Raw genomic sequence first — 27,842 nt, 5'->3', positions numbered from 1 at the left:
TTCACGACGTTCTGGACCCGCCTCCATGTCACCTCCAACCAATCGCCGAGTTGGATCACTCGAGGGGCGTAAAGCGCGAAATGTACGTCGTTTCCGCAGTGTTGTTTGTTGTTGATGAAAGATCCCACGAGGAGGACAGACAGAGCCAGACAGACTCAGAGCCCCCAGCCCAATGAGTAAGGAAATTAACAGTTTATCATAATCTGGGTTCGTAAATCTCTATTATCTTGCAGTGTATGTAAAGGGCCCTATTATCTTGCATTGTATGTAAAGGGCCTCACAAGCTAACTATAAATTGCAGAACAGCTAGCTAGCTTAAGCCATGGCTTGAGCTGCTTCTCCAATTTAAAACACCCAGGAAGGAACCAAATTAAGGGCATTATGATAAGATGACCAGATTTCTCAAATGAAAATCGGGGACATTTCCAGTCCGGCAATCAATATATCCAATGTTATTACCTATGAAATAATAAAGGGGGATTCTTACACACACACACAAACACACACACACACACACACACACACACACACACACACACACACACACACACACACACACACACACACACACACACACAGTACGTCATTCACTGTACTGTGCCCCTTTACAAAAATGTCAATGTGTTCCCCAGCAGGATTGGCCTGGTCGTGACCTAATTGCCTTTTGAATGTTTTCCTGAAAGAGCAGGAAACAGCAAAACATGTAAACACTTGTTGAATGCCTGGATCCAAACAGACATGTGATGCTTATTATGCTTTTAAACTCAAGCTGAACCCAAAAAAGACTTTTCTTTTCTTTTCTTTTAGTTCAAATACCTGGGTATGCAATGCACCTATTTAATAATGTATGCAAACAAAATCACAAAAGTCAAATTTCTTTAATTTTTCACACTTTTTCACATCAAAAGTCCATTTTTCAAGATTTCATTGATAACAGTAATGTACAGTTTGCTGACGTCACCTAGTACTATCAAATTTCTACCCCATTTCAACCAATCATATCATGACATGCAGCTGTCAATCAAATCTTCATTTCAGGATAATTTTCTCTTCCAAAAGAAAGAGAAAATGGCGCCTAGTGCCTGTCATCTGGCAGAATTCCTATCCCATAAACTAACTACTAACTTGGCCAATTGTTAGAAACATGAACAAAAAACAAAAACTATAATCTCTAAGAATGCAAAGAAATGTACCGTAACTGGCTTGTTAAAACACGCATTCCAGGAATATTATTTAGATTTATAACGATAATGGCGCCCGCCTCCGAGCCTGACAGCCTCCCTGGCTGTCAGGGGTCGTCTCTCCAGGCGGGCGGGCAGCACCCATGCATCGGATTGTCCGCTCGCTCCGCACGAAGCAGCCTGGCTGCCTGGTACTCCGCGGATCCAACACGCGTAGCACGACAACACGCTGAATCCCACCCGATTTGGGGGTGGAACACGCCAGGATTGGCCATTGCCAAAGCCAGTCCTCAGAATTGTCAAATCAAATAATCGATATATATATGGTCCGCCTCTCAATTTGTTTTCAGTCTGAAACGGACTTAGATGCACGTGACGAACGGGTTCACCTCGACTTTAACCCGTCCGTAATAGTCCATGGGCCAAAGCCCAAAATTTCACTTATTGGTATCACTCAAGGTTGCAAAATCTAGTCAGATTTTTTGAAAAGGTACATGTCCAATTGTCCCTAGATAATATTGATCAACGTTTGGTGTCATTGAGGGTTAACTGTGACTAACTTGGGAAGGTTTATCAAGTTGAAATATCATCTAAAGGTACAGACCTTTTCAAAATACAAAACTAGAATTTGCCAACTTGGGTGGTACCAATTAGTGAAAATTCTGGCCCGGGTTCATCTTTCATCCACAATCAGCCTTCATGGTGGGATAATATGGGAAGATTATACAAACATTTCCTAAATTGTTACAGTCCTGTGAGTATTTCAGGTTTTGTTATTTGTGTCAGTGATGTTCCTACATGTCATAATGCTCAAATAAAGACTATAGCTTAGCCGGAAATGGTGGAAAAACGAATGTTGTTGACACTTTGAAGAGCCCATGTGACCTCTATGTTTATTAGACAGACTCACAACTTTGCTTAAATTAACTTATGAGTCTACCCTTTAAAATTAGACCAAACATGCCTTCATAAAACATGAGTAAAGGTCCTGAAAATGAGCCTAAAGTAGGATATGCACCAGCGCCTAGATACCAATTTATTGTAGGGGGTGGTTAACTTCATGTGCTGATAACTTTGACAAAGCTACCATTTAGCAAAGGTTATCATACCAAAATATCATCTATGGACATGTACCTTTAAAAAAAAAATTGATTAGACCAAAAAGGTTCATAGTGTCTATACTTTGCTTAGATCGTTAGGTTTTCTTCTATATCAGACACAGGTTTTTGTTCCTACCTGACATGTTTCGACGGCAATACTTCCGTCTTCATCAGAGGTGTCACTAGATGGTGTGTGACGTGTCTTCATCAGAGGTGTCACTAGATGGTGTGTGACGTGTCTTCATCAGAGGTGTCACTAGATGGTGTGTGACGTGTCTTTAACAGCTGATGTTGTTTACAGAGGCGTGATCGTCCTGTCAGAAGTATTGCCGTCGAAACATGTCAGGTAGGAACAAAAACCTGTGTCTGATATAGAAGAAAACCTAACTATCTAAAATTGATTAGATTTTGCCACCTTGAGTGATACCGATATCTGGTCTGGCCCACTAAGCCTCCCTGAGTGGTTGGCCAGTGGGCACGTCTGTAAAGGGTAGACTCGTGGGTACTCATAGCAGGCCATGTTCAGACTAGGAGGCCAAATCAGATTTGTGAACTTTAATGACCTATTAATGATTCTATCCAGATTGGTTTTATGAGTCTGGATGCTCCAAGTCTGATTTGTGTCACTTGTCCCAAACCACATATGGAGGTCTGGACACACAGATCCGACTTGAACACTTGCCCAAATCAGATTTGTGGCAGTGCGGACACACTCCCAAATCAGATTTGGGAAACCAATCAAGATAATGATGATTAATGACTTTAGCAGCAAATCGGATTTGCCTGTAATGTGAACATGGCCATAGAATCCATTCTCATTCAGATACCTATATTGAGGTGAGAGGTCAGGGGTCCCCTTTGAAATTGACCATATGCCGGTTTTTCAAAATGTATTATTTAACCCCCTTCCCGACAAGGTATCATGGCATTGTTGGTCCCAATGGATGCTGTAGGTCTTACAGTCATACCCTATAAGTATCTTCTTCACTCGAGATTTAAGAATGAGCCTGCTAGAGCTAGAGTCATATCAGCCGCAGACGCCAGTAGAAAATCACGGACATTTTTCAGGGACAGCTCCAGCCAGGGACAGGTCATCCCCCCCCCCCCCCCCCCCCCACAGCATGTGCTACTGTTAATATGCCCATCATCCCATGGGCTCTGGCAGGAGACTTGAATGTATTTGAATTATTATTGTCCTTCTATTTTATGACATGGTGTGTGTATGTACACTAGAATCTCTCCGGTTAATTAGGGACTGTCTGGGAAGCTACCAGCCCGAAAATTTAACATTTCTCACTCAGGATTGTATTGAATGCACCAAATGTCGGCCCAAACTGAAAGCCAGCTGTTTGCCCTTAGCAGGAACCTGGCATCATGAAACAGCTCCCTCCAGACACCGTGCGGATTCTGTCCAGCTCCCAGGTCATCACCTCTGTGGTGAATGTTGTGAAGGAGCTGATGGAGAATTCTTTGGACGCTGGAGCTTCAAGCATTGACATCAAACTGGTACAGTCAGTTTCTTACAGCCTACAGATTTACCCATTGGAGCAGTTGAGATTTCCTAAGCAGCGGACATAGACAATTTTATCTGTAGTAGGAGTAGAAGTAACTGAGCTAAAATCATCATCATCATCATCACTTTATTGACAGACACAAGCTCCAATAAAAAACACAATACATATAAGATAGGCAAACATCACAACAAAAACACTAGCCACGCAACAATACTACAATAAGGCATTGTACCAATGTTTCCAGATGCAAGACTGGTATCTAATGGCACTGAGACTAGGTTGAGACAGCAACATAATGATCATATCCTGAGACACATTCAGACGACAGATAAACGTATACGTCAGGTGGCTCACTGGCACTGCAACACCTTGGCTTCCTAAGAAGGATCCTCAGTCAATCATTATAAGCAACCTGGAGCCTTTGAATGCTAGCCTGCTTAAACTTAACCCACAGGGGGGCAGTATAGAGAGGAGTACAGTAGGCTCTAAACAGGTTTACCTTTACAACATCTGAGCAAAAATAAAACTTCTTCCTCAGCATGTTAGCTTGAGCATACATTACATGCCGCTGTCTGTACATGTCATCATCATCATCACGCATTTGATCAGTAATAATATGACCCAAATATTTAGTTTTACAGGCCAGCACCTGCCCAGACAGATAAAAAGAAGGAAAAGAAAGATCCTTATCACCTCTTGTTCTACAGATCATAGTGACACTCTTTTTAGCATTGTATTTCACATCAAAACGACCTCCATAGTCAGAACAGATATTCAGCAGCTGTTGGAAACCAGTAATGCTTGGAGACAGGATGACCAAATCATCGGCATACATAAAGTGATTTACAATGGTGTTACCAATCACATATCCCGTTCGGCAGCTGCTGAGCAGAGTTAATTCATAGAAAGATTGAAGAGGGCGGGGGAAAAGAAGCCCCCCTGACGGATGCCATTCCCAACACCAAAAGGAGCAGAGACCGTATTACCCCACCTGATCTGCATGGTCTGGTTAGCATACCAGAAAGCCAAGATTCTAATAATGCTACCAGGCACGCCCCTCTCCCTCAGCTTTAAAAACAGTTTCTGATAGTTAACTCGGTCAAATGCCTTAGAGGCATCAATAAATCCTACTAAAACAGAGGAATTCTTACCTTTTTACATATCAAATTCAATAACCTCTTTCAATGCATAGATACAAAGGTCAGTACCATGCTTGGTAAAAATCAATATGGATTGTAGTCTTTTGGAGGCTGACTGACACCCAATAAATACATCAGGGCTGCTACTACTGTTCTACTGTTGACACTACTGTTTTGTTTTGCATCTGAGGAGTTTGGTGGTCAGAATATTTAGTGATTTCTTGAAACTGATCTGACTTTCTGCATGAGTAATAAAAAGGTCACTCTACAGACCTTGAGATCTGAGGTTATTTGATAAGTTACTGTAGATGGCGTCATGGCGATGCCATCAGTTGAACACTGGCAGAGGAAAGTGTGTGTGACCATATGTTTTCTGGCCCATTTTGTATCAAAGCATGTAGTGACATAAGTAATTGTAAAGATATGAATGAAAACAAATAAACCATGTTGTTTGTGTACAGTTCAGGGAAGTAAAACAATGACAACTGAGCCACATGATATGGTTAGCTCAATAATTTCCCTTCCTACTGAATTGGAAGCATGTTATCTTAAACTGGACTGTCCTGTGTTGAATTTCACATTGCAGGAGAACTACGGGTTAGACCGGATAGAAGTACGAGACAACGGCCATGGAATCAAAGCTGCAGATACTTCTGTGATGGCCGTGAGACATTTCACCTCAAAGATCTGCAGCCACGACGACCTGGAGCGGCTGGAGACGTACGGCTTCCGGGGAGAAGCCCTGGGCTCCATCTGCGCCGTGGCCGAGGTCAGACGTGTTCCTTCACTGTAGCTATTGCACGCCTGTGAAGTCAGCAGCATGATTTGTCACTGCTTTCCAGTAGGGCTGGGTGAAGGACTTCAAATCAATATCACAATGATTTCAAACTTTTACTTTGATTACAATTATTTATTTTTTACTCTTTCTTTTAACACTGCCAGGGTTCCCACGGGTCCTTGAAATCCTTGAACGTTTCTGAATTTGAGGGAGAAAAATATCAAGGCCTTGAAAGTTTTTGAAAATAGACATAAACATGGGTCATTGAAAGTGCTTAAATTTATATATTTTGTGCAAGAATAGAAATTGAAGTTATTTACATGGTTCGTACAAAGTCTTGGAAGTTTGGGATATGCTTCATTTTAACCCTAATGTTTTATAGGTTTTTTATAGGTTATAGGTTTGGAAAAGAGTACATGAACAAAAGATATGCATCTCAGACAACAACATCAAGGATAAAAACACAATAAAGTCAGAGGACTTGTTTCCATTGTGGTCCTTGGTCTCAAACAGACAGCTCAAAACAACAAAGAACAAACATTGATACATAAAAAGTACAAACCTATAGGAACTACAATCTGTTTAAAATAAAATATAAATAAGCCAGTTTTTTAGGGTGGACTTAAATTTAATGATGATGTCAACCAGTTTCAGACTGTCCGGGAGTCCTTTCCACAATAGAGCAGCTGAATATAAAAATAAATTCCTTACCATACAGGTCTTGAATTTAAAGGGTACAATGTTGCAGGAGCTCCCTCTGGTGGAGTAATTATGTACATCACTAACCTTGACAAAGTACTTCTGTAGATATTTAGGGACGGCATTATGCATAATCTATGGACCATACACAACTTTATCTGTTTGACTCTTTCCTCCACTCTGAGCCACTTGAGGCTGGAAAAGTGGACAGGGAGAAGGTGAGTCCTGGGATGGAGTGAAAGCAACAACCTAACTAGTTTAATTTGAGATGTCTATTTGAAGTGTATTTTTAAGGGCCCTGGTAATGCCCGTGTACCAGGAGGTACATGCATAATCAAAATGGCATTGAATAAGAGCACCTGCCAGTATTAGGGTGCTTTTGTCTAAAAACGAGGAACGTCTAGTCAAAAAATGTACCTTTTGGTTTACCTTAAAGATGGCTTTTAAAGCCATACTCTCACCTGATAATTTATTATCCAATATACATCCTAGGTATGATAATTCCTCTTTGTTTGCAACCCGAGATGTCACCGACTACAATGTTAAAACCAGGGGACTTTTTTAGTTTGGCATTTGAGCCAAACAGTATCGACTGTGTTCCTGGCGGAACACGCCAGGATTGGCCAAAGCCCAATCCAGTCCCCAGAATTGTCAAATAAAATCATCGACATGATACTATGACCTGCCTCTCAACCTGTCATCTTAGACAAACTATGTTTTCAATCTGAAACGGACTCGTATGCACGTGACGAACGGGTTCAGTTCGACTTTAAGAAGGTGGGGGAATCCTGCACTGCCCTCATAGTTCTCTGACAAGGTCTGGACTGTACTGTTTGTCGGTGTTTTCGATCGTGTCATCCTCCATGCCGACAGCTTCGCTTAGAGTGAGCGCCTGAACTCGGACTAATGTTAGTTGGATGGGGTGGAGGCACGTGACTGAACACAATGTCGTATTTTTTTAAGGGGACTTCATGAACACATGCATTGGGGAAAGTATCAACCCGAATTTACATATTTAATTAATTAATTAAATTAATTGACATGAGCCTTTGGAACTTCTAAAGGTTGATTTCGATACATTTTCGGTAAATTCCCCAGCGCAACTTTCCAGGCAGTTTTGTTTTGCTTATTGCTGTCTTTTTTTAGCAGCTGGACCTATAGGCAGTTCTATCCACCTTATTTATAGCCACCATTGCCTTACGTGGGTGCTTCTTCCGGTGCCTGTCCCCCGTTACGTTGCTGACAGCCTGACACAGACACAACATAGCAAGTGCCCCTCTGTAAACGACAGCTGCAGGCGAACGGAGCAAATCACGTCCAGCTTGGCAAAAATCTTGTCGATAAATATCCCGAGTTGTTGAAAGAGCAACAGAAATAGGGGATGTGATAGATACAATTATTACATTCCCTCAAATAAGTCGTCAAACGAGTGATTGTGACAAGCAACTTTTTCCCCCCAGCATCGGAGTTTTAACGATCGAGGAAATGGCAAGCTGCGACAATCAGTCACGTTCAGACCGGACCTTGCACCCATAATTATTTTACAGCAGGGCATTCAAAAATAAGGTGGATAGGTAGGTCCAGATAGGTCCAGCTGAATTCAAAGGTGTTTAATAGAGTGCCAAAGTCACACCCTCTTCCGGGTTAGGCATACAAACCAAGGGAACCAAAAATAAAAAATTACTTTAGACTTGAAATTACTTTTTAAATGTGTTGCGTTGGGCGCCGATCTGTTTGTTCATTTCTCTTCCATCTGGAGCTTGAAGTTGAAACTGAGCAGTGACTGATGATGTCTCACTGTGCTGTTTTCCTTCAGGTGTCAGTCACCACCAAGACAGAGGAGGACGACATCAGCACCCAGTACACACTTGACTTCACAGGGAAGATCGTCTCTCAGAAACCCTCTCACTTGGGTCAAGGCAAGTCACCCCCCTTTTTTTATTTTGTTCTTTTGTTCTTACCTTTTGGAATGTTTTCCCTTTCTTACATAGTTCAAAGTAGAGCACAAAAGACTGGGGGAGAGAGGAGGGAATGACGTGACAAAGGTTCAAATCCCGGTAGCTGTTTTTGGTTACTTTTTTCTCTATCTTTCTTTCGTATACGTTTTTTCAGAATTTTTTATCCCGTTTTCTCCCCAATTATACTTGGCCAAATCCCCGATCTGGGGAGAGTTGGAGATACTTCCTGCAACACGTGCAGAAACCAGCCACTTCTTTTCACCTGACAGCGAGGAGTTTCATCGGCAGGACATAGCGCATTGGAGGATCACGCTATTCACCCTGGTTCCCCTCCCTCCCCGAACAGGCGAGGTGCCCCGACCAATCACTAGTGCACAATTGCGACTCTAGGAGGTAACACCGGGTGCTCGAACTTGTGACCCTCTTGTTGGTAGGCGGGGAATCTACCGCTGCACTACCCGGATGCCCCCAAATCCCGGTTACATTGTGGTCACATGGTACGAGCCTTATAGCACGTACAGACTACAAGATCCTCGTGAGTCGTCAGTCTCAGTTCCTTTCACACTATACAACTGTCTGTCTTGTAATCAGGAGTCTTTGAGTAATTTTGGTTTTCACACTATATGACTGAGCTGGGACAGGCGATCGATCACACATTACAAGATATTTCACCAGGAGAATCCCTGACAAGTCCGCAAACTCAGTCTTGCACGGCTTTATTCTTTCAAAAACACACGCTCGCAACATCGATGGGTCATTCTCCAAAATTGGTTCAATGTTAGATTTATTAAGTCGGTCGGAGTTATTAAGTTTACGGCTATCTCAAATATTATCTTACCAGGAAAGCTTGCCCATCGCTGCTCTCTGTGTTTTCCAGGTACCACGGTGGGTGTGCTGAAGCTCTTCAAGAATCTTCCAGTGAGACGTCAGTACTATGCCAACACAAAGAAATGCAAGGAGGAACTGAAGAAAGTGCAGGACCTGCTGATGGCCTACGCCGTTATAAAGCCCGCCCTGCGGCTCACACTCACCCACAACAAGGTACAGTGGCAGTCAGTAAAGCCTAATTTATACTTATTGGAAAGTGTCGCTCAACACATGGTCGCCGACAATAAATAAAGTGTCGCTCATGTTGCTGCATTTATGCTTCTCTCCTCGGCTCAACGGTCACGTGACACTCGAATGCTATAGAGAGAACTAGTGCAGACAGCCAAGAGAGGGAATGCACAGTGAAACCACGCCGGAGGCAAGATGTAACGTACTTGGCTGCAGCCACACACAACCACACAACTCACCTCCTCTCTCTCTGGGAAGTTGGTCACGGTGTTCTATGTGATTTTCACAAAGTCATACATCAAGGACATGCTAATAAAAATATCGGGGACACGTTCATTGGTTTCATTTCAGCGAAAACCAAAACAAGGAAGTCAAGCGCGCGTGCCGTCTATATAGCCAATCAGACTTGTGCGACACTATGTGACGTAGTCAGCCACACTAGAAATTTCGCTAGGTAGCAGACACCTCTCACCGACACTTGAAAGTGTCGACTCAAGTCCTCATTTCTGTCGGCGACGGTTTCAAAAGTGTCGACAGACAAAGCATAAATTGGGCTTAACTCTCCCATCACTTTTCATACTTTCCTACTGAGCTGGGTATTTCTTTCATTGGTGATTAATTGAAAGTGATGTAACCCACTTAACTAAAAATAGAAGAAGATGAAAAGAGATGTAATTGGCAGCTGTTTTATTATGTATGCCCAGAACACACAACCTGTACCAAGGGGGAAAAGTATAACATTTTCTTCCCCAACAAATATAATAAATATGAATTACTAACTGTTGTTAATTAATATTTAGGCAACCTTAAATTGAATGTAAGAGCTAATATTTCTGTTGTTGCACACCACCCAGCAATCAACCAACTAATCTACTACTGAATTGTCTGGTTTACAAAAACACAGAGCAGTGTACAACTTTTTCTTGAGCCTACGGCCTGTAGATTGATTTGAATGATTTTAAGAATAGAATGAGGTTTTCATATTCCTAAAAATCCATCTTCAAAAAGGTCTTTGATCCCTATTTGCGTTCAGTCTTCTACATGTTCATACAGTAACCACAAGGTGTCGCCATCAGTCTTCAGATGTCTCATGTCCCACCAGTATTGGCTTGAAAGCCCATTCAATTGCGGTTGATAGGCCCAGAGTGTTTACAATATAGCATCACATTTGTGGTAACCTCAATAATAATAACACTGATAAAAGCACTGCTAATGCAACCAGTGTGCTACTATATCTACCAATACACAATTCACAGGATGTGATGTGACTTTCTTATGCTATTTAGGGTGAGTTTCCATATAGAAACCTGTGCTTTTTCATAGAAATCCCCTTAAATTAAAGGTTGAGGATTTATATATGCCTATCCTATAAATTATGAACCAATCGCCCTCTCTGAAGAAGTTGAAAGTATTTTCATGCCAGTGTTGTTTTTCCTCAGAAATTGTCACCAGCCTCTTTGTTGGCAAGGCTAATGCAAGTCAATGGTATATGAAACCATTGCTATCAATGACATGCACGCAATTTCTATAGTTGTGAATTGGTTATAGGGCTGTTAGAATGGGAGTGGACTTTGATTTTTGAATGGAATAGTCAAAGATCATCAAGTCATTTAGTTCATACACACAAGTTTGGTGTTAAAACACACATTCAGATTTGTTTTTTGATGCACAGAAAATTTACAACTATTTGAGACCACATCTACTTGTAAATAGTTTGATGAAATGTCAACAGCAAAACAAACTAGAAAATATTCTTATACCATCTGAAAATTGATGATTATCATAATTTAGAAATAATATATTCAGAGCAATATGGAGCTTTTATTATAACTAGTTATAAAAACATTTGATACAACTTTTTCAACCTGTTACCCAAATTGAATTATTTTAATGATGTCATCTGAACATATAGTTGTGACTGAGTTTGTGAACCTTTCAGAATTGCCTGGATTCCTGCATTAATTCCTCCTGAAATGAAGTCTGATCTTCAGCTGAGTCAAATAATAGATAAACAGTCTGAATAAACAAATAACACAAAAACACTTGTTCTTTTTCATGTCTTTATCAGAGACATTGTTGAAGCATTCACAATCTAGGCTGGAAAACGTATGAACCTCTTGGATGCTGCTTCTATGAAAGGATGTAATTTGAGTCAGGTATTTCAGCCAGTGCAATGACATTCAGGTTTGGGTTAAAAGATCTCTAGTGATCCATCATCCGGGTCTCCGTCGATCAGCACTCAGTCCAGAAAGTGAAGAAAGTCAGCACTGTGTAGCAGTGTAGCTACTATGGGACCGGGCCCGTACCATGATCAAGGAGGTAATGGCTATGGATTAGTCACACATGGTCAGACCCAAAGTCTTACGTCCGCACACTTCCAGCGACGGAGCGACTAAATCTCAAGTGAAATTTCCATGTTCCGCAGACACAAATCCTGCGGTGAAATCTGATTGGCTGGGCTGTTACGCTGGTTCGTCAATTCATATGTCTGTCACGCCTCTTTTTTGTCTTGGAGGCCGAGGGCGGGTGTTACACATGAGAAAAAGTCGCACATCCAAGCCTGAATAGGGCAGGTGCAGACCTCGAGGCAGAAACTGGTAGAAGAAAAAAGAAAGCTCGCACACTGCGAGGCTCCAAGTTGAGTGTATTTATTTTACACCGGTAAAATAGGTAACATTTCGGGCAGCACCCTGCCCTTCCTCAGACAAACTTGACATGAAAGACGCCATCTTTAAATACCCACATAATGCAGTCACATGACGCGGTCAAGCGAGGGCGGTTGTTAACCACGTTTCAGGAGTCGCGTTCCAGAGACATAAATTTATCGTATCTACGATAGACTATGGATCTGCAGGAATCTCTTGCACTTATTAATATGTGTTCATGAGTTCACTAAGTTTATTGAAGGATATCAAGGATGCCCATTCGCGATGGGAGCAGTTAAATGACTAGCCCGTTAGTTGCGGTCTGAGGTAGTCGACAATAGGAGATTTTATATTTGTCAACTTTACGAGGAAGGGGGGGGTCTGGGTTGTGCTGGGGGTTGCAATACATTTGGTGTACACAATAAAAAAAAATGCTGTCAGTAATGCTTGTTTTCGCCCCGTTTTAGATGAGCTGTTTGGTCCGTTACACAACTTTAGATTAACCGGCAGTGAAATTAGTTGGTAATTAGAAATTCCCAGAAATCCCCATCCCTTACGCCCATTCCCACGGCTAACTGTTGGGTGTCCGCAGCACAACTATGGCTGACTGTGAACTTGAATTTGGCAGATTATGACGCCTGAGTAAGTTGCTGAACGCAGCTGCAGACCGGCCCCAGATTCTGTTTCAGGCTGCAGCCAGTTTGTACACAAAAGGGGATGAGGGGGTGGGTTCACAGGAGGGACGAGTTGAGGGGTCAGTCAGGGAGGGGGCACACGACCACTGTATAACTTTCGTTGAAATCAATTTTGAGCTCGTCAAGGGAGGATAGTGCGCCCATTTTTTCTACCATCAGCACTCGGTCCCCCCTATCCTGTATCTCCAACTTTGCTCTTCGTCCTGTGTCGTGTTTCACAGCTTCTTCAAGAGCTGTTTACAGGAGTGATCCGTTTACATGCGCCAAATTGCATATTTCATAGCTGAGACATGCCCTGCTACAGAGTGCATGCTTTCAGAAATCAACACCCGGGAGATGTATTCACTGATGGACGTGAACGACAAGCCCACCCATGGGTGTCGAAATAATGTGTCCTGCTTTCATATCATCACATTTTTTTCAGATCTGACCGGATCATTACTTTTCATGCAGTTCGACAAGCATGATTGGAAAGTTAATATTATGTGTATTAAGGATGTCAAATTGCTTTTGTATTCAGTGGTACATATCCAAAATGCGATATATTCAATTTGGAAGAAAATCATGACTTCGGTTACTTGTTCCTTTAAAAGTACCATCATTTGTTTTCATTTCGTGCCACCACCAATCATTTTGTTACAATGGGTGTGTCACTTTAATGATCACATTTTGGAACAAAACCTTTTGTAGAATGTGATAAGGACCATCTTTGCTGTGTTTTGTAGCCCCTGCCCAGTCAGCTCTCCTGACAGGTGAGTATATGAAATCTGCTTTTCCTGATGTGGACTGATTGAAGTTGCCTGGTGTCATATTGTCCCAGGTGACGGTTTGGCAGAAGGCCAAGGCGGTCGATCACAGAGGCGCCCTCATAGCTACACTGGGGTCCAGCGCTGTAACCAACCTTCTCCCCTGCCGCCATCACCAAGAGCAACCAGAGGTTAGTTGTGTGTGGGGGGGGGGGGGTGCCAAGACGACAAAGAACATGGAGCAGCTCTATTAGGCAGTTGTCAAAATGCTGTTCATCAATCACAAGATATGTTCCTCCAAGAGTAGGGACAGCACCAGTCTGTCAGTGCGTCATGCTTGTGTAGATCGAATCACCGTGGCATCGCGCCAACAACAACAGTCACTTCCGGGTAGCCAACTGCCAATTGATTTGAATTGCAGAGATATCGGCAAACTTGTTTACGGTATTTCTGTTGTCATTTTCAGCCGTAACTGTAAGGTTTATAGATGTATGGTGGTCCGACCTATCTGACTTTTCTGCTGTGCTTATTTTATGTACTGTCTGCGTTGATAAACCAAATCTACCCAACAGTGACATCTCACCTGCTAGTTTTTGGAAAACCCAAGCTGTCATTGTCCTTAGCCTATGGCCCAACAGGTAAATTAGCTCTCTAAACTATTGTTACGTCCCGGTCCAAAGTCGTAACAACTAACATTAGTGATAGTGCTGTTGAGAGCTGATGAGATATGAGCATCAAACATGCATTTTAGACTCAACCATTTTGTCTTTATCTCAGTTGTTCCTTGCCCCCGTTTGCTCTGCAACATTAAATTGTATGTACGTACACGACGCGACGAGTTCTCTACCCGTAAGATATTGTAAACAAGGTTTGGATTTAGAAGATGCAGAGAGAAAAAACAAGCCACCTGTTTATGTAAAAAAAAGAAACAAACCTTGTTTTAGCTACATGTCTCTTCAAAGCTGTCTTCATTAGGAGTATCTCGGACATCCCATAATAACAATTCCTGGTGGTCAGCTGTCCTAGCCAGAATATCATTTTACATTTTCGGAAAATGCATGGCCAGTTTGATATGCAATATAAAGCAGTTAATATGTTATATTTAGGGTTCTCTTTTTTGATTGGACAGGTATGTTTGTTGTATCAGGTTTCACATTTATCTGTTACTTTTATTGTTTCACATGGACAATAACCGGGCAAAGTCACCTCGAACTTTGTAACAAATGATGCGGTGAATTTGGAGCAACCGTGAGGAGTGCAGTGCACTCTGATGGATGAGCGTCATTGGCACATACCATTGCTGACCTGGCTCAGAGCCGCATGTTAGCCTTCCCTGCCTGTTCTCACACACACACACACACACACACACACACACACACACACACACACACACACACACACACCTCTTGCACTCCTTGCTCCCATACCGTTGCGTTCACTCAGCTCCCATGCCCTTTTGCCCTTCATTATGGAGGTATTATGGCAATACAGCTGCAAAGACAGCTCAGCTTCTTCATAGGAAGCTCTCCGCAAAAAAAATAAAAATAAACAATCCATTGTAAGATGTTTTTTTATTCTGAAAATCATAGAAGTAATTAAAATCATAAGCAGGTTACATTCTGTCTATTGCGTGATATAATTGCGCTTGTTTCCAATGCAGTTTCACTTGTTTCAGGACTTTGTGGAAGTCTGTCAAAAAATATATATATATATTATTATTCATTTTTAAATCATATACAAGACAAAATGTCAAAATGTTTGACAATGTGTGTCACCATTATTAACAAAATGAAAAGAAACAAGTTGATGTGCATCGGAAATAAGTTAATGGTCTCACTTTCACACCCAATATATGATTTGTCTCGCTGACTTTAGAAAAATAAGAATTTAAGAGTCGATGCTAAATTAAATGACTTGGCCGTGAGCCAATAACCTCATCATGAGCTAGCCAACTATTTCCTTGCCCTTTTCCCTTGTGTTGTTCCCTGATGAGGATTGAGTGATCTTTCTTAGCCAACAAGCGTCGCTGCGCTGAGCGTAATTGAATTACCGCCGAGCGGTCACTTTCTGCTTGGTCACGGTAGGTGTCACGCGGCCGCTACCTGCCGCGAGGCTCCCAACTAATCTGGTCCGACAGATATGGAGCAGCCCTCCTCACCCCTGTTTCTCTCTCCGTTTTCCCTTTGTTGTTGTTATTTTGCTGCAGCACTTTGGTGCCCAGTTATGAGAACAACCTTTCACCTTCTCCCCTTACTCCCCGTAGCAGTGAAAGAGGACTTTTCTCCTCTCCGTCCCCGAGACCGAAGCTGACAATCCCACAGGGGCCTCGCTCAGGGGAGAGTTGTTGTAAGAGCCGTCCCTCTGCAGAACAAAATGTGACACTCCTTTTTGGCAGCGTGACTACACATAGCCGCGGCCCTCCGGGGGCCAAAGGTGCCATTCGTGCTCTCATAAAGTGACCCTAATGAGCAGAAATAGAGAGAAGCATATGTGGCCCCCGAGCTGAAACGGCAGAGCATTTATTAACTTCATTGGCTTGCCTTACTGCTAATAACGAGCCCTGGGCCATGTGAAGAAGAAAAAAAAGTGTGGCTATTCACCCCCTACAATCTGTAGAACGTTAATAGCTTTCCATAATTTCAAACTAGCTTAAATTCTTCATGGTGTTTTAACAGTCATTGACATCGTAACAGTGAAATTGTTGAGTTTTACGTCGGGTAATCTATTATAGCTCATGAGAACTGCCTCAGGTGTGATTCTAGGCGATCAGTCATCAGGTAAGATGCAAATCTAAACAAATATTGAACAGCAGCTGGTTGTGTGAAGCCATGATATATATTGTGAGTGAAGCTCATATCTCCAACGTCATCACACACGTTCAGACGCCTTACTGCCTGTCTTTCCGTGCTCATTTTTCAGAAATGAAATTTATCTTGACATTTGGTCAGCCAAAGCTGTATCAAATGAGTGCAGTGAACCTTTTTGGGGGGATGAGACTCAGCTGTTCCTCCTAATTATGCTGTGGCACTGTTTGCTGGCTGCTGCCAGTGCAGAGTGAATTAATGGCCTCATTCATGACTCTGAGTCAGTGGACTGGATCGACCGTGTCACTCTAATTGAAAATGTTGTAATGGTAAAGTGTACGTAATGTAAACCCCTGTTGTCCAGCATTTCAAAACGAATAATTAAGAGTGTTCCTTAAAAGTCCAATTAGACGCCTCCTGTGCCAGCCAACTGCTGAGGATGTTAATTTGTTTACCCGGTGCATTTTGTGTATTATATTGAGTAATTTGAAGCTCTCATTTTAGAAAATTCCCTGTAATTTATTATTCCAATCGTTTTAGTGGGGTGTCTAACAGTTTTCCAGTCTGTTTAATTGGTTTGGATTTTGACCGAAGACATTTTGTCCTAAATCTTGGTTAGTAGGGATAATACTTACTCTAAAGATTGTGTATTTTCCAAACAGCTTTGGGACACAATATTTGAATCAACAATTTGTTGTACTCCTTGTGGTTGTCTCATGTTTTCTGTATGATTAACTTCTTTTTTTCCCCTCTTAGATTTTGTTAGATGGCTTCTTTCCCAAGCCTGGAGCGGATTACTGTTCCACAAGCTCAACTAGCCATGAGAAAACATTCATATTTGTCAACAACCGGCCTGTCCACCAAAAAGACATGATGAAGGTAGAATAATGGTCGATAGATCAATAGAATAAATGTGATACAGACAATATTTTTGCTTTGATGGAGCCTAATACCATTCTTTTCTGTGCTGTTTCCCTATCGTCTACATTCATCATCCTTATTCGACTCTGTGATTGATCATCAGTTGTTGCGTCAACACTACACTGCTCAGTATCCGGCAGACTCGGCCCGAAATCGCTACCCCACCCTCATGCTAAACATCACGGTCCCACCCTCCTCAGTGGACGTCAATCTGACACCAGACAAGACCCAAGTTCTTCTTCACAATAAGGTAGCTATTATCATTTTCTACCTTTCAAGAAGGGGTAGTGTTTTAAAAGATACCACGAGTATAGTTAATCAAAATGTTGATTAAAAGCATCTCTAGGCTGCCATGTACATTTCAGACACTTTTTGATTAATTCAGCAACAGAGAACTTTCCAGTCTAGAGCTGCAACCATTAGTCGATTAACTGATTAGCGTAGTCAATCGACAGAAAATTAATCGCCAGCCATCGTTTAGACACATTTTTAAGAAGAAATACTAAAATTATTTTGTTCCGGCTTGTTAAATCTGAATATTTTCTGGTTTCTGTAGTCTTTTATGTCAGTAAACCGATGATCTTTGTGTTGTGGTCTGTTGGTCAGGACAAAAGAAGGCATTTGAAGACAATCATCTTAGGCTTTGGGGGAAAATGTGATGGACATTTTTAACCATTTTTGTGACACGACTAATCGATTAGTCGAGAAAGTAATCAACAGATTAATCGACAATGACAATAATCATTAGTTGCAGCCCTATATCAGTCATTGTGCAGTCTTGATCTTCATTTGCAAAATGAACCGTCCGAAAAACCTGCCTAGACGTTGTTAATGGAGGTTCAAGATGTTGCTTGCCAACTGTCTGCTGTCTGCCATTCAGGAGGCTGTGCTGATTGCAGTGGAGGCATTGCTGGTTTCTCTCTATGGCTACCGGCCTCGCGCCGAGCCCCGACCTGGGGGCCAACTCAGCCATGCTGCATCCTCCTCACCACCCAGTCCCTTGCAGGCTGAGGATTCACGAGCCGCCAACAGAGGAAGGGCAGAGCGGGACGACAGTCTCACCGAACGCGACGTGGACCTCGTCAAAGCTGCACCCAAACCCTGTGACACACCTCTGTCAACAGGGACGAGCACTGACGCATCACTGGACCACCAGACCACAAACAGCAGTTCGTCTTCCTCTGTAGCAGAGGACTGGATTGTCAACCAGGTCCCAGGAGGGCTGGAGTGTAACTTCTCCCTTTTCTTCAATGATGAAATGGCTGCGAGCGGCACCACAGAAACAGGTTCAGCAAGCAAGTCTCCTGAGAGACTGGTGGACAATGCGGAGTTAGCCACAGACAGAAGCAAAGACCAGATATCAGCTGAGGACTGGAGCAGGGGGATCGCCTTGACGGACCCCTTAACAGGCGGCGCCCTGCAACCCGTCCAAATCCACCAACCCTCCAGGCACCATAACTCTGACTCAGTTGAGGTCAAGGGTCAGAGCAGCCCGAACAAAAAGATGCTCAACGCCATAACGGAGAAACGGGCCACTCTGACAGCCTACGACCTGATCAGCAACCGGGCCATGAGGGCACCGCTGTCCCCCGCCGCGCTCTTCGAGAAGGAGGCCAGAGCGGATGTCCTGAGGGAGAAGCCCACAGCCAGCCTCCAGGATATCAGCGCCGCCGTTCACGAGAGATGGAAAAACCTGCGGGAGGAAGACCGTAAGAAGTGAGTTTCCAGACCCTCGCCTTCCAAGGAGTTGTTTCCATTTTCTTGTTATTTGTTAGTCAGCGAGAGGGGGGGAGGGATTGACCTGTCATTTGCATGTGTAAAACATAACCTGGAAATGTTGTTGATATGAGCTATGTTTTTATTTTCCAGACAACTGTGCCTAATGTTAGACTAGGTAGGCAACATTTTCCACAGTAAAACAGGTACTTTGCACGATGAAATGTCTTCCCTGTTTCCAAAATATGCCATGTGTCGCAAGTGTTGCGTTCATCACTGGTTTGATTTAACACTCATTCAACATTTAACCCCAAAACTACCCATTAGAATTACTTTTGTTCACTAAAAGTAAAGGCATTCACAGTGGCACCAAGAAGGCAAATATTGACTCATGAAATTGATTGATATGATCCTATGTCTCCTAATTTTCAAATTCATCCAGCGTACATGCACATTAGATGAGCACAGTGACAAGTGGATTTTTCACCTAAATCATACTGACTTTCTAACCTTACTGTGGTTTTTCCACACCAAAAAATCCATACATTGGATGACTCTTTGTCCATCTAAAATCTCCCCTATGTTTACTTCCTAAGTGAAAGAGTGGCACCTAGTTGGCTAGCCAAGAACAGAATCTGCCCAGAACAGATGGACGTAATGAGCATTTGTGTTTGACCCCTGCTCCCTTCAAAGTCAAAGGATTTAAATCAATGAACATAAGACAGGGATGGATTGAAAAAGAGTTATTGGGGTGGGAATCAGAATCAAGCAATCAAATGATATGCAGTGTTTCTCTAGGGAACCTAGCCAATCCTTTCTCCATGTTCAACGTGAGCATCATAGAGTGCGTTTACATGCACACTAATAAACTTGTTTATTATCAGATTTCTAGAGTTACGTGATTATTCAGGTGTCATGTAAACAGCATCCTTTATCGGATAAAGGCCGTTATCAGTTCATGAGAAAACCGATAAACACACCTAGGTTACTGCTGAGTCATCAGGTTTATTCATTGCCGTCAATGTCCACTCACACACTTTGAGGTGAGTTCCCCCTATTTACTAAGTGCATGTAAACGCGGAAATCAGATTATTGCCAGTTACCTGATTATTCTCAGTTATCCGTTTATTATGTTTGCATGTAAACGCACTCAAAGTCAATGCACAGGGCACAAGCAAGTGGTCTTTACCTTTTCACTCTATGGATTGCATAAGAAACCATATATCAATTAGGCCTATAAGTAAATCCTGTCACGCAGTCATTAGTAACTTCTAACAATATCCAGATGCACACAGACACGCCAGTAAAAGAAAGTACAAACTGTGCTATCTTCTGATCTCTATCCACTCAGCCACTCAGCTAGCATCATGGAATAACACCATTACACTGTACGGAAAGCAATTATGAACAACCCAATTATGTTAGATTACTGCATACCAATTTAAAGTAATTGCAAGGGTGGAAAATGTGTATCAGCAGTACTCGGGGCCTTATATAAGGTATGGAAAAGTGTATGGAAAAAGACATCTGTTTAGAATCCTGCCTTGTGTTACTGCTGTCTTAAACATGAAATAAGATGCGGCAAATGTTTGGCTCCTTTCAGCGCCACCGTTAAGTGGCACACCGCTTCTAGGAATCATACTTACACGAGTTCACGAAACAGGTCAGTTGAATAATGGGGTGCTGAAGTGTAAGCCTTAATGCTTAACATATGAATATATATGGAAGCATGAGTCTGCAAATCCCTATTTTGCCCAGGAAAGTATCGTGTCCGAGCAGCCTATGTATGGCAGATTCTCATCAAGCAACAAGTATGATGCTAAAAAGTTGGTCCCAGTAGCTATTAACTAAATACTTAATTTGGAACATATTGAGTCAGTAGACATTGAAAGACAATAGACCCTTCTCACAGGGGCCATTTTGTGTCGAAAAGGCAGAATAAACACAGGTGCAAGCAAAACACTAATGAGGGTTTCCAAATTCCAATCATGGAAGTTTGAAACCTTCATTAGTGTTTTGCTTGCACCTGTGTTTACCCTGCCTTTTCGACACAAAATGGCCCCCGTGAGAAGGGTCTATAGATGGCTTTGCAGCTGTACAACACAGAAGGCATTACTGTAAGTAACTGACTAGTTATGAACATGCAGTCAGGCACAATATATGAAGCAATAACTTTCTGGCCTGTCAGAAGTCTGAATTACGTCTTTCAAATGAAGGGTTTGCAACTAGTATCAGAAATCTTCACTGTTTATTGCCACTCTTAATGCCCGATTGATTGAACTTTGCAGGTATGAGGAGAGGGCAAAAAAGCACGTGGAGAATCATGACCACCGGACCAAGCTGGCCTCTGCTGAAGGCGCACGACCCCCTGAGAGGCAGCCGAGCGCTGGGACTCCAAGGAGCCATCTGCAGGGCCAGAAACGCAAGGCCCCGCTCTCCAACCAGCAGCTGCTCGACCAGCTCTTCACGGCACAGCCCCAGAAGAAGCCGAGGAGCCCACCGGCCAGGCCCTCGCGCCCCCTCCCCTGCAGCGTGGCTGCCCTTCGGCTGCAGCTCCATCGCCTCTCATCCCAGAGCCGCCCGGCACCGCGGGGCCTCCATCTTGTAAACCGGCTGGCCTCTCAGAGCGCCTGGGTCGTTTTATGTGGTCGAAAGCTCATGTTGTTAAATCCATTTCGGGTGGAGGAGGCCTTGCTGTTTAAGAGACTTCTAGAGAATAATATACTTCCAGCAGTGAGTCTGCAGAACCCTATACAGTTAACAAATGGGTAACGTATCACTCACCTCTCACCTACCAGCAAAATGCCAATCCTGACAGCCACATAGAACTGCAGGCTCATCCAATTTCCTGAACATGCATATTGATTTTTTTTTAATGATTTTTGAGATACAAGTAAATCATAATCATAGGTTTCTGTTAATCTGATCTAATTCCCCAGCATACATTATATTAAACATATGCTGGTCTCTCTTTTCTAGACTTCTAGGAGGGCCTGAGTATATTCAGGCTCTGTGCAACATGGAGAAACACAGCCTGGAACTGAACGGAGGAGCCTTCTTCTCTGATCCCAGGCTTGTGGCAAATGGGTTTAAGATCAGATTCACTCCAGGTAAATTAATGGGAAATTAAATTTGTGACTCCACCCCTTTGAGCCAGTCCAATAAGCTGAACATTCAGCTGCTGATTTTTTAGTACATTTTTCCTATATGCCTCTGCAGGCAACAGCCATGGCCGGAGGCATTATGTTTTTGGATTGTCCCTCTGTCCGTCCGTCTGTCCCATTCTCATGCACGTGATATCTCAAGAACGCCTTGAGGCAATTTCTTCAAATTTGGCACCAGTTGGACTCAAGGATGAACTGATTACAATTTGGTGGTCAAAGGTCAAGGTCCCTGTGACCTCACAAAATATGTTTTTGGCCATAAAACAAGAATGAATATGCTAATTATAACAGCATTTTCACACAAATGTCTTATCATTATTATTATTATTATATATAAAAGGGAGCTAGGGCTCTGTTTGTCTGTCCCACTGATGACATCATCACACACACAGTCCCAGTGATGATGGCATCAGTGATGTCATAAATTGTGACATCAGTGATGTCAGAGGCATTGTGACATCATCAGTGATGTCATAAAAGCAGTTGTGACATCATCCGTTATGTCATAAGAGTCCCACTGATGATGTCATCAGTGATGTCATAAGAGCAAAATCAAGTCCCAGGGGCAGACACTGAAAGAAGTGGGAGTCTGGCTTCAGACCCCCATCTTCAGCCATGGACAGCTGTATGTTGCCAGCTCCAGGACAGGTCATCCAGCATCCCTGAAGTAGGCCAGCTCGGCGAGGTGCAGGGCGGGCGAGCCTAGGAATCGAGCGCGTGAGATGCCTAGTTCGATAAAATGACGAAGTAATGATTTCATCTAAAAGTTAAAAGGTCAAATTCCCTGTGACATAATGTGCTTACCACTGTAGCTGAGAAGATGATCTTGTGTCATTCTACAAAAACGTTGGAAGTTGACCTAATAATCACATTAATTGTATTGATTTGCACACCAAGATAATTGTATGAGTCTACCCTCTTCACTTCTGGATGGCAACCAGGACACGCAAAACATCGTTAAACCCGCATTCCTGTGATAAAGTTAATGTAGAAAAGGGTCCATAATGGCCCACCGCCAGGCCTGTTCTTGGGGCAGTCGATGCCCACGAGCCGGCGCGCCAACGACGTAATGATGATGACATCATCAATGATGACGTCAGAGTTCACCTGTGAGGTCATCGGCGACGTCAGGCGGTCTAGGCTGACTGTGATGGCAGACGGGACTTTACGGGGTCACCGATGATGTCATAGCATAGAGTTCACCTGTGAGGTCATCGGCGATGTCAGACATAATATAAGGTGCTCTGTGACGCTGTATCCGGTATTCTTACCTTCTCTCTATTCTACTTCATAATGTCTACCCTCACCACGACCAAATCCGAACCTGAGCTGAACCCTGGCTGTCTTACAACCAGCCAGGCCCTGGTGACCGACTGCCTTACAACCAGCCAGGTCACGAGTGGTATTCCTTCAACCGCGTCCGAGGACCGACATCTCTGTGGTTCTGATCGACCACGGCCCGTGAGCCCTCATCTACGATCCAGCACACTTCACGAGGCAAGCCCACAAGCTTCGCTACAAATTGGTCCTTCGAGCGGATCAGAGGACTTGCGACGCTCAGAGATGGAACAGGAGTCAGGTGAGCTCGCTCTGGTCACGGCACCTCGCCGACCAGAGGAGCAATCCTTTCCCCACCAGATCGAATCTGGATACAGCAGGAGTAGTACTCAGGGGCCAGACCCCCTACACTCCCACCAGACGATCCGATCGGGGCAGGAGCTCATCCGCAGCCACCAGGAAAACCGACTCCCTGCTCAGGCAGCCCAGGCAAGAGCCGATCTAGCCCAGACAAGGGCTGAATTCGAACATAAGATCGCGCGCCAAAGGGTGACCAACCGGGACACCACTGAATACTTCAAGGAATCCCAACGCACTGGCAGGTCCCATCAAGCTGGCCACCAGTCAAGTCGGGACAGGTCAGGTCATGGAGGTTTGACCTATGACGACAGAGACGCCCATGTATCCCGCAGCCCCAGCGGGCGCAGGAGTCACCATCATCAGGGCGCAAGCCATCATGACGGAATACCCACGGCCCGTGAGCCCTCATCTACGATCCAGCACACTTCACGAGGCAAGCCCACAAGCTTTGCTACAGTTAACGTTTGAGTCGGCTTTAAAACGGAGGGTGGTGGAGGTGGGAGGGACTATTTTATTTCGTGGAAGACTGATTTACAGTATGAATAACAGACATTTAGCCATTTAGATTGCTTTATTTATTACACATGGAAATATAAATGACTGGTCTTATTGTTTTGTTGGCAAGTGACCATGGTATAAGCGGGTTAATGCACTTCGAGGTGTACATTATCACTTTTTAAGGGACTTCGCCTCGGACGGTTCACGCCTCTCGCGTCGTCCCTTAAAAAGTGATAATGTACACCTCGTCGTGCATTAACCCTTACGTATCATACATGTCAATATGGTGATAACTTCCATTTCGTTAAAAAAAAAAAAACTTTTATTAAATTCTTTCAAAGTCTTCACTACATATATTTACGAGTTTGGACAGACATATGTAAACTGCAACTTGACTTGTCCATGGATTGTCCAGTTTTATTTTACAAAGGTTGGAGCCATTGGCCATCATTAATGTCATAGTTCCCCAATCATTTAGAAATGTCAAACATACAGTCTTGAGTAACCGGATTATAGTCAATTATTTCTGACAGCATTGCTGTGTCAGTATTGGATTAGTTGTGGATAAGACAAATGATCCCTTTTTCTCTGAAAACCTGTCCACAATGGCAAGGCAGCTTTATTTGTATACCACATCATACACTAGGGCAAAAAAGGTATAAGATTTACAATTAAAATGTTCAAACGTACAGACAAGAGATACAAAAGATGAAAGACTTAAAAAGTAAACTAGTGCAGTTGAAATCAAAATAGAAAGATAAAAAGAAATAGATAAAAAAAAAAAAAATACTCCCACTTTTAGATGCACATTGTGAGTGAACCCATACTGTATGTTTTTCTTGAATTTTCTATTCCCATGTCCCTCCTGATTCTACTCTTGATCTTATATTTATGTCAGATCTCACTGCCTAAGGCAGATGAGAATCATAGAGTCTCCTTTTGGTCAAAGACCTCACCATCCACAGATTGATGAGAAGCCCTGTCCCCTCCCACAGTGTGTCACTCGTGTGCAAGTAAGCATTATTTGACAAGACGGATGACAAGCATGTCAGAGATGTATTTGGGCCTAGAGCCACAGAGTGATTGGTAGATGAGCAAAAACAATGAACGATGAAAGAGGGACCTTCGATCTTCTCACTTTAGATGTTGAGGGACTGATATAAGACAGAAGCTTAACATAATAAGCTATATTATTGTCTCAGTTTTTTTTTATCTTTACATTTTTTTACATGTTACTTTTGGCAAACTGGCAATCAATCATACAGAGGCAATCTGATTACTTTGTGTTGGTAAGAACATCTCTCAAGACTTAGCACTTCCTGAACCCTCTTTGGTCGCACTAATATCTGGCTGAATATGCATCAAAGTAGTTTAACTACCGTAAATTCCGGACTATAAGCGGCGGCTTTTTCCCCGTTTTTTGGGCTTTTTTGGCCCCTGCGGCTTATATAACGGTGCGGCTTATCTATGGATTTTTTCAAAAAAAAAAAAAAAAAAATCTCTCTTTTTTAGCACTCTTTCTAACTATAAATCCACTTCTGTTTTAATTTCCTCTCTTGCCCTCTTTTAACAACATAACATAACACAACACAGGTGGTGTTGTGTTATGTTGTTTTGTTGAAATGTTAATGGGAGCTTCCTCAAACAGCCATCTCTTTCCCGACAATCCCCTCTGTGCATGAACCCTTACATATGGTAATTAAACATTAAAACACAATAAAAAAAATAAAAAAAACATTAAAACACCCGCGGCTTATAGTCCGGTGCGGCTTATATATGTAAAAAACAGTCAACTTTGCAGGTGCGGCTTATAGTGCGGAATTTACAGTATGTTGTACAGAGGTAAATAAACTGAAAACCAAGGATAATGCAAATTATAGCCATAACATCCTCATGAGCCAGAAAAAGTACCAGTCACTACATAAGCCAGCTATCTTCCTCACTTTGGTGACGTTATTTCTCCTTTCATTTGCAACGGGTTGACAGGGTCGTCTGAATGTTGGTTGTTTTCGGTGCTGGAGGAGTCGGTTGACATTGTCACTGTGTCAGACAATCTGGTCTCACAGTGGGTTTGTACCCCAGTGTGCAGGTGATGAGAACGTTTGCCCTTTAGGAAATTCTAGTAATTTTCAGTTGGCACCGCCAATCTCAGTGGGTGTGCGTGGGACTGAAGCTAACACTATCTAAGATGCTTTCACCCTACAAATTTCCTCTGGATTTTTCTAGTGATTGCTGCAAATGTGTGATATTGCAGATGTGCTGCTGTTGATTTTCCAAAACTTTGTTTGATTATACAGATGTTTACGTCTTATTGTGGCAAAAATGCAGAAATTCATGAAAATTGGGGTCAATTGTGTGGATTTCTCTGACATGTTATTTGACTATGGAATACGATAAAAGTGAGGGAGTTCAACAAGCAGTTATTACATTAAGTAGATATGTTGCCGTCAGTTATAATATTGTCACTGTTTTTGTTTTGTTTTTTCCCCACATGTACTGGACTGTGCAGTCTAGCACAGGCAAAATAGCCAGCAGCACTTAAGTACCAAGGCCATCAAAATCATTCTGGCTCTGAAGGGAAAATATGCAAGAAATATTGTAACTGTTTCTGCAACTCTACATTTCTGTAATATCTTTCTGAATTCATTTAACATCCGAAGTCATATATCAGAGGTATGAATTGTGCGCTATTTGCAGTCATTCTTTATGAAGAGCAAAACCATAATTCTCCCTCCCTACAAGACAACTTCCTTCCAGTCTGCTGAGGGCTTGTAATAGTCATTTAACACTCCATTTGGCCCTTCACTTGTTTAACTTGGTTGCCGGTCCAGGCGTAAACCACAATATTTATTTATTATTCTTTCCTGGAGATAGTAATAGTGTCTGGAGTATATTAATCCTTGTTTTCTGCTTGTTTTGGCCAGGCCTCCCGTCAGCCGAGAGGCATCTGGAAGTGACAGCAATGGCAGACTGCGTGCCTTTCCTCGGTGTGGAGGACCTCAGGGAGATCCTGACTGCAGTTCTGCACAGGAAGGCTAAGACTGTGCAGGAGTGCCGACCGCTCAAAGTCACAAACTACTTGCAAGTGAGAAATGTTAGATATTGAACACCAGAGTGACATTTTAATTGAGGTCATGCAAAAAAAAATGTATCTATTATTTTCTTTGATTTATTGATTGATGGTGTTGTGACTGGTCCCTCAAAGGGTGAAGCTGTCCGACTTGCCCGTCAGCTGCCTACAAATCTGACCAGGGACGATGTGGAGCAAACCCTTGTACGGATGGAGCAGCAGCTTGGTGAGGGCAACCAGACCTGCATTCACAGACGGCCATTTCTCCAGCACCTGTCTGACATCCCATCCACAGACCAGGAAGCTAAGGCTCTGTTCAGCCCTTTGGAGCTGTGAAAAGTAAACACATTGATTATGGAAATTCAGAATTACGTGTATGAACTATGAGCCATTTTGAAGCAACTTGTTTTTAAGCAGTTGATTATTCTTAAACTATGCTACCTGAATTATGACTAATCCGCTCTTTTGCTTTTCAACTTTGCTTCAACCGTAACAAAATAAAAAATATTTTTTCACATTA

At 42.8% G+C, this 27,842-nt stretch overlaps 1 protein-coding gene across 1 annotated transcript; it reads left to right on the top strand.

Moving 5' to 3' along the window:
* The first annotated feature begins 103 nt into the window (after nucleotides 1-103).
* On the top strand, nucleotides 104-27,842 carry pms1 (PMS1 homolog 1, mismatch repair system component). Its single transcript, XM_083641914.1, has 13 exons — nucleotides 104-176; nucleotides 3,641-3,787; nucleotides 5,521-5,703; nucleotides 8,228-8,330; nucleotides 9,247-9,410; nucleotides 13,586-13,702; nucleotides 17,072-17,194; nucleotides 17,340-17,486; nucleotides 18,117-18,952; nucleotides 21,241-21,720; nucleotides 21,932-22,062; nucleotides 27,177-27,337; nucleotides 27,458-27,842. Exons 2-13 carry the CDS (start codon nucleotides 3,656-3,658, stop codon nucleotides 27,656-27,658), a joined length of 2,778 nt encoding a protein of 925 aa, XP_083498040.1. The 5' UTR covers nucleotides 104-176; nucleotides 3,641-3,655; the 3' UTR covers nucleotides 27,659-27,842.

The sequence above is a fragment of the Poromitra crassiceps genome (assembly GCF_964638095.1).
Source record: "Poromitra crassiceps genome assembly, chromosome: 8".
NCBI lineage: Eukaryota > Metazoa > Chordata > Actinopteri > Beryciformes > Melamphaidae > Poromitra > Poromitra crassiceps.
The sequence above is the reverse complement of the archived record's forward strand: the minus strand, read 5'-3'. Positions and strand labels throughout refer to the sequence as shown.

Excerpts from the sequence above, each read along its gene's own strand:
- pms1 (XM_083641914.1), top strand. The coding sequence starts at position 3,656 with ATGAAACAGCTCCCTCCAGACACCGTGCGGATTCTGTCCAGCTCCCAG. Across the intron at positions 17,487-18,116 it reads AAGTTCTTCTTCACAATAAG|GAGGCTGTGCTGATTGCAGT; the intron begins GTAGCTATTATC and ends TCTGCCATTCAG. Across the intron at positions 27,338-27,457 it reads AAGTCACAAACTACTTGCAA|GGTGAAGCTGTCCGACTTGC; the intron begins GTGAGAAATGTT and ends GGTCCCTCAAAG.